This window comes from Panthera uncia, assembly GCF_023721935.1.
Source record: "Panthera uncia isolate 11264 chromosome B2 unlocalized genomic scaffold, Puncia_PCG_1.0 HiC_scaffold_24, whole genome shotgun sequence".
In the NCBI taxonomy this organism is placed as follows: Eukaryota; Metazoa; Chordata; class Mammalia; order Carnivora; family Felidae; genus Panthera; species Panthera uncia.
Genome location: NW_026057580.1, coordinates 104,746,810 through 104,756,042, shown reverse-complemented (window position 1 = coordinate 104,756,042; position 9,233 = coordinate 104,746,810). Strand labels below are relative to the sequence as shown.

Below are 9,233 nucleotides of genomic sequence, written 5' to 3'. Positions count from 1 at the left end.
TTCTTGCAGAAATAAATGTAATCATTTGTAAGGTCTTCTAAAAAAAAGGCAGAAAACGTAAAGTTAACAGAAGGGACCCTTAAAATCAATTACGTTTCTGGCAATGTCGTATTGCAAAAATTTCACAAAAGCAAAAAACAGACAAATAACAACAAAACAAAAAAAAAAACACATCAATGAAAATACTTTAGTGATGTAAGTAAAATGAATCATGGATGCACCTGACTGTTCAAAAAGGAGTGTTTTTGTTGACAGAATGAAAAGTCCCAGTGAGCTTTAAATGACTTGTGTAAATTCACATGGACCTAGAACTTTGAGAGAGACAGCGGCCAAGGCTGCCCTTCAGTTATCTCCATACAAATACACATGCAGAAGACTGGCCCTCAGGCTCCCCCCATCCACATACCTACTGTGCACTAACACTGATATGTGAACTGCTAGAAATACAAAAATGTGTTTTATTTCATCTGTGCCACTGATGAACTATACACATGAGACAAGGTAACCAAATGAATGAATAAATGAGTGAACTGTCAAAGCAATCCCACTTAAGTGAAAATTTCTTTCTGATTTTGTTTTGTTTTGTTTTTAATTTCTATCCTTAGAGACAAGAAAAAAAATTGTTTTTAAAGCTTTTACTGTAGTTAATGCTATTCTGGGTTATTCTTATAACACTGGCTTTCCCGTGCTAGGTAGGAACTCTATTGAGCCCCGTTCCAAATTTCATTAAAATAACAGATGAAACAGGTCAATAAAGAAATAAACCAGAATAGGTGGAAGAAAAAAAATCTGGGAATATGCAGAGGGAGCAACTAAAACAGAAAAAGAAAGAAGAAAGAAAGAAAGAAAGAAAGAAGAAAGAAAGAAAGAAAGAAAGAAAGAAAGAAAGAAAGAAAGAAGGAAGGAAAGAAGAAAGAAAAGAAAACTAACTTGATAGGGGGAAAGAAGCCAAAAAGTTTAAAGAACATTAGAAAATAAAGCAAAGAAAGGAGAAACTATGAGAACGGATTACTTAAAAAATCAGCAGAAAACCGAGGAAGTATGCCAATGCAAAAATGACTATTTCTAACAGCATTTAGTTGCAGGGAAATTAAAAGAAAATTGTCTTTTACCTCCAGGATCTTAGGGGAAAAAAATCCCAAGTCTTTCTATGAGAAAAGTGAGTCAAGTTGCCAAGAAAACTGCCCAGGAAGTGGTGCCTGGCACACCCACATCGGCGGCTGGGGCCCTACACAAGCCGCTGTTTGGCAACTGGCAGAAGGAGCCCCCCAGCTGGAGGAGGATGCAGGCTGGGAATGGCAGCAGGGGGCTTTGGGACCAGACCCCTCTGGAGCTTCTGAGCCGGAGGTGAGAATCTGAGCGTTAAAATGCGGAGGCCATTCTCTCCCCCCTGAAACTGACAACACTTGGAGAACTGTCTAAAAGAAGAGCCCTGGGGCGCCTGGGTGGCTCACTCTTAAGCGCCCCACGGCTCAGGTCAGGATCTCACGGTTTGTGGGTTTGAGCCCCGCGGCGGGCTCTGTGCTGACAGCGTGGAGCCTGGAGCCTGCTTCGGATTCTGTGTCTCCCCCTCTCTCTGCCTCTCCCCTGCTCATGCTCTGTCTGTCTCTCTCTCTCTCAAAAATAAATAAACATTACCAAAAAATAAGGAATAAAAAAATAAAAAAGAAGAGCCCCATCCGAGTTTATCCAGGGCTTATTTGGAAATATCTAGTCCTGAACGTTTCTTAATGAGCTTTATTGGCTTTAAGTGAACTTCTATTTTTCCCAAGGCGTAATTCACAGAAAGTAGAAAATTACAAGACAAGCTAGCCTACTATCTCATCAATGAGCACACAATTAAAATAGATGTTGCAGCAGACTAAGGACCCAATTCTGTCCCTCAAAAAAGTGCAGAGGGAAAACCAAAAAAAAAAAAAAAAAAATCCAGGCTTGTTTGGAGATTTCTTTTCAAATTTTCTGCATAGTAGTCATAAGTACTTATTAGATTTATGGTATTCATATAATTGATAATGTCATCATTGAAATATTGACTATTTACTTAAATTATAACCACCCCAAAATAAGTGAAGTACATTACAAGAATTGGATTTCAGCGTGGGATAAACCTCTCCAGGCTGTGAAACAGACATCTAGAATGCTGCCTACCCCAGCTAACACCAGAACTTCACTGCCACTGTCACTACGGTTCTCATTCTCACCACCCCCACTACCACCCGCAACATTATCTCTTCAGCACAGCACCACATCACTTACAAGTGGCAGTCACACCGTTTCTTAATCGACCCAGCTTCTTGAAATTATTTACCTTCTTAAACTACATCCAATTTCGTCAGCTGGGACCAAAAGAGTTGTCTTTCTACCTGTCATATTCTTAATAGGGTCTAAACATATACATATAATTGAAAGTGTTGCTGATTAATGCAGAGCCTCCCTCGAAATTCCTAACAATATTCTCCGAGGTGCAAAACTCAGCAAGTATGGTTTCTTTCCTCATGAGATCAAGAATATCATAAAGGGGCTCCACCTCCAGCCCACTGAATTCTCCGGATTTCAGAGTGCAGCAGGAGCGTCGCGTTTTCGGGGTGGAGCAGGGAACAGCTCAAACACACCTTTTCAAAAAATGGCATTATCTGTCAATGCACTGGCAATGCTTAAAATATAAAATAAAACTACTTGATGGCTTTGACAGGCTGCCTCCTTTCTATGAAATCTCTCACACTTTCACTTTGGTCGGTCTGTGTTCAAGTGTCTGCGTTTTGGGGATTTATAAAGCATCTTTCTCTGGAGTGTGCGCCTTGGTGCTAAACAGTTGTGGCCGTTCTATGCTTTCCTGCTTCAAAAAGCAAACAGCGTCTTGGAATGAAGCTAAATGACTAATTTGTCCTGTCCATTCAATGTATCCTGGAAAAGAGAGGAACACATTTAGCATGCGGTTCCTTGTGCCGGGTTCTTCTAAAGTTACATTAAAAATAATACTAATGTCGCAAGGAGGAGTCAGATGTATTAGTTTTGTTTTAGAAAAAAAATATAATTATAATTCATGTCTTTCCTTGTGTAAAACTATTTTCACATAATCAGGGTTTTGACTTTTTAAAATGTATCTATAAACAAACGTTATTTATGAGAAGCCTGGCTGCAAACAAATATTGCGGATGGTGATAAAGATTTTATTTAAATTTGACTTCCACAGAAAAATGATCTCACATTACCATTAATTTATATTTGCAGTGAAACTCCTGACCACTTAAATTTGTCCTTTCCTACTATCTTTTAGCTTGCAAAAGCACCAGAATGAATATTACTGGGTGAAAGAAATAATACAATATTGAACTCTTGGATAGTTTATGCACTGCTTTCATATATATTATCCCACCTGACAAAATTATTAATATCTTATCATTAACAGAAAGTTTGCCATCTCGTATAGTTTTTCCTGATATGTATGTTTCCCGCCATTGTTTTCTTGCCCCCTGCCCCCTTCTTTTATAGTCTTAAAACAAAGAGGAAACCAAAATGCTAAACCGGGATCTTCCCAAATCCTGAATGTCACATCCAAAATATATATATTCACAAAAGCAATCCAAGGATCCAAATTAACTGAGTGCGAGAAAGCAGATTAGAATAAGTGGCAATTATCTCTCAGAGGCTTTCTACCAAATAGGTACAAGCCACATGGAGTAGGTGAAAATGAAATGGGGATTCAAGATGTGATTCTGCTTTCAACCTAAAATCCACTCATTCTCGAGGCAGTATGTGGCGCCTTCAACTATTCTTAGACCAACGCAAAATGTCAGGTAAACAGTAGCAACTTAAATGAATAAAATGAGAGCAGATATAAAGGGTCCTAAAATATCACCTAAATACAAGGAAAGAATTATTGGAAACTTGAAAATTAGCTCTTCAAATCTCTCCCTAGAAATGAGCTTTATTCGAAGTTGAGAAATAGTTTTAAATGATCACCAAAGTACATACTATTCACTCAAAATATGCACACAGCCAGCATACCAATTACTGGGCATTGACTCTGATGCAAAAAATCGGTGTGTTTGCTAAGTTTTGGGGAAGAAGTGGGGGCAATATTGAGCCTTTAAGAATATTGAGTAGTAAAACTGAAATGAATGCGGAGCACTAAATACTTAACCTGAATTTTTAAAAACAAGGTGGATATAATTACATTTCACCTTTAGTTTTATTCAAACCTCTTAGGTTGTTTGAACACTATAAAGAACCGAGGCTGAGATGACTCCCAGTTGCCTTCACTATGAAATTTCAGGTAAGACACATCTTGCAAAGTCACAGCTCTGCCTGTTTACAAATGTATTCCCTCTCAACAATTGGTTGGGACGCATGACCATCTTTCTCACATTATTGTATGCCCAGGGCAGTTTTATCTATTACATTCCTCTATAGATCGATATGGCTGCATATTGTGGCCCCTAGAAGAAAGTAACCATAATATCTTCATGCTAAATGATGTGAACTTCACATAAATTCTCTGAACATCCCAGCGGGACATTCAGCGGGACAATCCACATGACAGCACCATTTTACAAATGGAAAAGTTAAGAATCAAAAATAGTAAAGCTTAATCTAACTGACCTGAAGACACCAGCTAACTTCTAGGGGGGAAATAAAATAAAGACGATTTAAATAGCTTTTTAGTTTGTGTAGCTAAAACGACCGACCACTTACCCGAATTTTTTGTCTCTACTGGTCATAACACGTTAGGCCACTAACTTTCAAACTTCCACAGCAAGAAATACGTTTTACATCATAGTCGGCTCATACAAGCATATATAATTAAAACAAATTTTCCAGAACAAAACCCACCCTTACTAAATATCATGCACTCTGATATCTTCTATGATATTCTTTTCTATTTTATTCCTTAAGAAAAAATGCTCTGGAATCACTAAACTGATTTCATGATCCCCTGGGTTATGACAAGCAGTTTCAAAACACTGCTTTCAACTCCCAAAACTTTGGAAACTACTGAAGACAAGAGACAGTTTCTACAAGAGCCTGGTCAATTCTTTGTACCCAGAGTTATTCAAACACGAAAACTGAGAGGGTAAAAATATTAAATAACATCTGTCCATTTGAAACAACACCTGCATGAAGTCGTCTCTTCTGCCCTGGTTCCTGAGAGGCAGCATTCAAACCAAGGATGTTATAGGAAATAAACTACAGAGAAAAAAATCATTCTGAAACGGAGTTTCCACATGGAATCCAACGTGTATGAATTTTTACTTCATTATTAAAGTTCCGTGTCATTTTTTTTCACTATTCCAAACATATTTGAATATCATCCAATGCAAAAAGTTTAAGATGGGGCATATCATAGTGATATTATTTGTCACTGGGATGATGAACAATTCTGAATAAAATGTGGTCCCCTCTTTATGTGACCATGCTCACTTTGTAATTAGTAGCAAGGCAGTAAATAATCCACCAAGGAGCAGTCTCATTAGTGCCCATTGAATTCAGTAGGATTAATTTGCAATAAAAGAACTGAAAATTAAATGGAGAGGAAAATAGTTTCTGGAGTCCACCAGAAGGTTATGGAATTCACATCATACCAGTGCCTTCCTTCACACTGAGGAGTTTAAAAGGTTGTGAGAATAAGACTTAATCGTTATATTTTGTTCTAACACTTAAAAAAAAAAAAAAAAAAGGAAGAGATTCTTTCTCTTTCCATTTTAACCCTGAATTAAAACAAGTAAAATTAATTTGAAAAATGCCAACTTTTTAAAGTTTTGTTCATTCTTTGTCTTTTAAGTAATAATTCAGTCTGAACCTGTCTGGCTGTGGGATGCTCTGAAGTCCTTTGAGAAGGTTGAAGGATAGGGGGTATGTTCAGATACCCCAAGAGGATGCCCTTCCGTATCATCTGGGGCCAAACTGTGCCTTCCTCCTGTTTCTTCTGCTATGAATATCTCTGGAAATAGAACACTGAATAGAAAACAGTCTGCGGCTTGCAATGCACAAGGGTCCAGGTGAGGGCAGGAGGCCAGTCCAGGCACCAGTCTGCAGTCTGTGCCTAACTTAGTACCCAGCCATGTGGGCACCCTGAGGCCTTCCAAACCCACTCCAGAGTCTAACTGGCCTTGGATGGCTAGGGCACAGGTGTTCATCAGGGTCACCCACCTAAGCCCTTCCCAGGCCCATCAGAAAGAGAACAGAGAAACTGTCAAAGGGGAAGGGGAGAAGGGAGAAAAGTATAATCCTGGGGATGGGGGTGGGGGTGGGGGAGAATAAAGACACAAAACACTGGCCACTTAAGTCACAAATGTGTTACTGCATGTCCTGGAATGCTCACACCGCTTCTACAGACTGAAAGGCACAGAACCCACCTGAGCCCGCACACCACTGGGGGGGAGGGGGTGGGGCATTCTCTGCCCGGTAGGCCGGAGATGTAACTTAGCTAGAAGAGTTATTTCAAAATGCTCTTTGATGCCACACGTTGTAAACTGACAAGACACCTATAAATCTTCGACTGTCAGAAGTCATACGCCAGCAATCTGCTCCAACACTGACCCAGCCAGATAACTCAGAAATCAGAAACTTGTTCAGACTCATTCAATTCTTCTATTGCTCATCTGAGGAGCGCAATTCAATCCAAAAGCCCTTGAACTTGGGATGGAGAGGAAGGGGGAGAAAGTAGGTGCTGGGAATTGCTTGCTAAAACAAACAAACAAAAATCATCGTCACCATAATAGTAGCGTGCATATTTCTAATCCGAAATTCTAGATGAAAGGAAATTGTGCGAGCACATTAAAAAATAATTGCAAATAACAGTAGTAATAAATTAAACTCGGAGCTCCGCTAACCCCAAACACCTCTAGCCTTAAATACCAAAGCAGGACATTGACTAGGGACTCCAAGAGCTTTGCTGGGGTTTTTGTTGTGGGTGTTTTGTTTTGTTTTGTTTTGTTTTTGCTTTGGGGTGTTTCCCCCAACAAATAACTGCCGCTTTATACGACTTTCCAAAATGAGTTAGGAAGCCCACGGGTTTTCGGAGCTGCCTCTTACGCAGATGGTAGGGGGTGGAGAACAGCATTTTCTTTAAGCTGCTGCCAAGCGAGAGAACTTGGCTCTCGAACCAAGATCTACCAACCACCGCCGCCCCCCGACCCGGGTCGGGCCGCGCGTCCCACAGCCCCTGCGGCCGGGCTGCCCGGTTTCGGCCCCGCAGCCTGCGGCCTCCGGCGAGCTCCCGGCGGCGCGGCCCCCTCCCTCCCTCCCGACCGCCGGGCGCGCGGCGGGCCACCCCGACGTGGCGCGGCGCGGCGCGGCGCGCGGCGCGCGGCGCGGGTACCTGTAGAACGCGGGAGGACCGGCCTCGCGCACGGCGTAGCCGCTCGGCTCGTTCTCCAGGTAATAGGGCACCTGCTGGCCGTGGGGGTGCAGGAAGGGCGAGAGCTGCGGCGGCGGGTGCAGCAGCACCAGCGGGCTCGGAGACACGCTGTTGAGCGGCGGGAAGCCCCCCAGGCCGTTGGCGCCGAACGCCGCCGCCTCGGACCCGGAGCCATAGGCGAGGCCCGACTGGCCGTAGACCGGCGCGGAGGCGGCGGGCGCGGCGTTGAAGTCGTACGCGGCGCCCTCGGGATAGCTGTACACGGCGGGCTTGCTGCCGTCCACGTACACCTCGCCCAGGGGCCGCTCCAGGGGGATCTTGAGCTGCGGGCGGTTCAGGGTCTCCAGCTCGTTCCCTTGGATTTGATGCAGCAGGGCCATTCCAGACGCTTTGGTGTGGAGGGTCATGGTCATGGTCAGTGGCCGTGGGCAAGGCGCACACGGTCTCCCCGCGCGGCAGAGGGCTCAGCAGCCGACCGGCCACCTGGAAGAAGAGCACAGCCCGCGGTTAGAGGCGGCGCAGCGCATGTCCCACCGCGAAGCGAGCTCTGGCCCTGCCCCGGGAGCCGGCCCGTCCCGCGGAGCCCGGCGGCCAGACGCGAGCAAGTGCAGCCCGGCGCGAGCGCGCTCAGCCAACTCCCGGGCTTCGAGTCTCCAACTTTAAGTACCGGTCTCCCGCGCTCGTATGCATCACAAAGGTGCTGGAAGCCGGCCAGGGGCTGTTGCCTTGCACTGACATTGGTTTAAACATCACTCCGGGCAGCAACTCGTTTTGGAGCGATCCCAAAGAGCAGCTTCCCTGAACTTTACTTTACTTGTCGCTGCGGGTTGGAGGCTAAATTTCACTGCAGGAGGAGGACAGGGCGGGAGGGGGACGCAGCGGGATCTCCTAAAGGTGGCCCAGGGAAGACGAGGTTTAAAACAAACTCGCGAGCCTAATCCAGGGGCCGGCTTTCTGTCCGGTGCTGCCTTATGTGCCCCAAGCCAGACTTCGTTCTATCTCTGTTTGTCTCTCTTTCTGTTTGATTCACTCTCCTAGTTGGCTGGAAATATGTAGTGTGTACATAGAATGACCCTGGGGAGGGCCACTCTGTAACTGAGATATGGCAGATAGAATGGGGTGTGCGGTTGCATGTGCAGCCAGCCACAGACAGCTATATTTAGCAGCTGCAGGCACTGAGAGGAGACATCTGGGGGGGGGGGAGGGGGGACGGAGATTCAAAGGTGTACCTACAGGAAGAGCTGCACTCTGCCATCAGAAGCACAGTGCCAGACCTCAGTTTCCTCATCTGCAAAATTGCCCCAGAGTGGTCTTCTAGCCACGACCTTCTGAGATGCTCCCAGCCTGGCTTGCATGTTTGTGTTGGACCACGGTACTGTATGCTCCCATTATGAATTCTCATGTGAACGATGATTCACAAAAACCTTTGGTTAGGCACACATGGGTGTTCGTGTCTTCCACAGGTTATGCAACCAAAACTTCAGAAAGTTGCATATGAAATGGGACCTTTTCATACGAAATGTAACCTCAATTCATTAACCAACTCTCTGGCCACTATGTTACAATGGTGGTCTAACCAACAAATTTTGACCTGCAATACTACATTTCTGTTCTTTAGTCCTACAATTGGACCTTTTGCGTTCACTTCGGCTAGGCTATGCAGAATCAAATATTCAGATGAAAAAGAAAGAGAAAAAAAGTTTTTAACTGAATTAAAATCTAAGCATACACACACAAGCAACATATATATCTGTATACACCACACAAAAGATACGGGTAATATATTGTGCACCCACAATCCTCGGTAGTTTATACTTTGTGATAAACTTCCTTTGCCCCAGCCTAATAGACTCTGATACAACCACCTGATATG

The 9,233-nt window shown here is 43.9% G+C and overlaps 1 protein-coding gene across 1 annotated transcript; it reads right to left on the bottom strand.

The window, feature by feature from the left end:
• Positions 1-7,068: 7,068 nt before the first annotated feature.
• Positions 7,069-7,823, bottom strand: LOC125939158 (estrogen receptor-like). Its single transcript, XM_049654672.1, has one exon. The coding sequence runs from the start codon at positions 7,771-7,773 to the stop codon at positions 7,069-7,071; it is 705 nt and encodes a 234-aa protein (XP_049510629.1). The 5' UTR covers positions 7,774-7,823.
• Between the last annotated feature and the right edge of the window lie 1,410 nt (positions 7,824-9,233).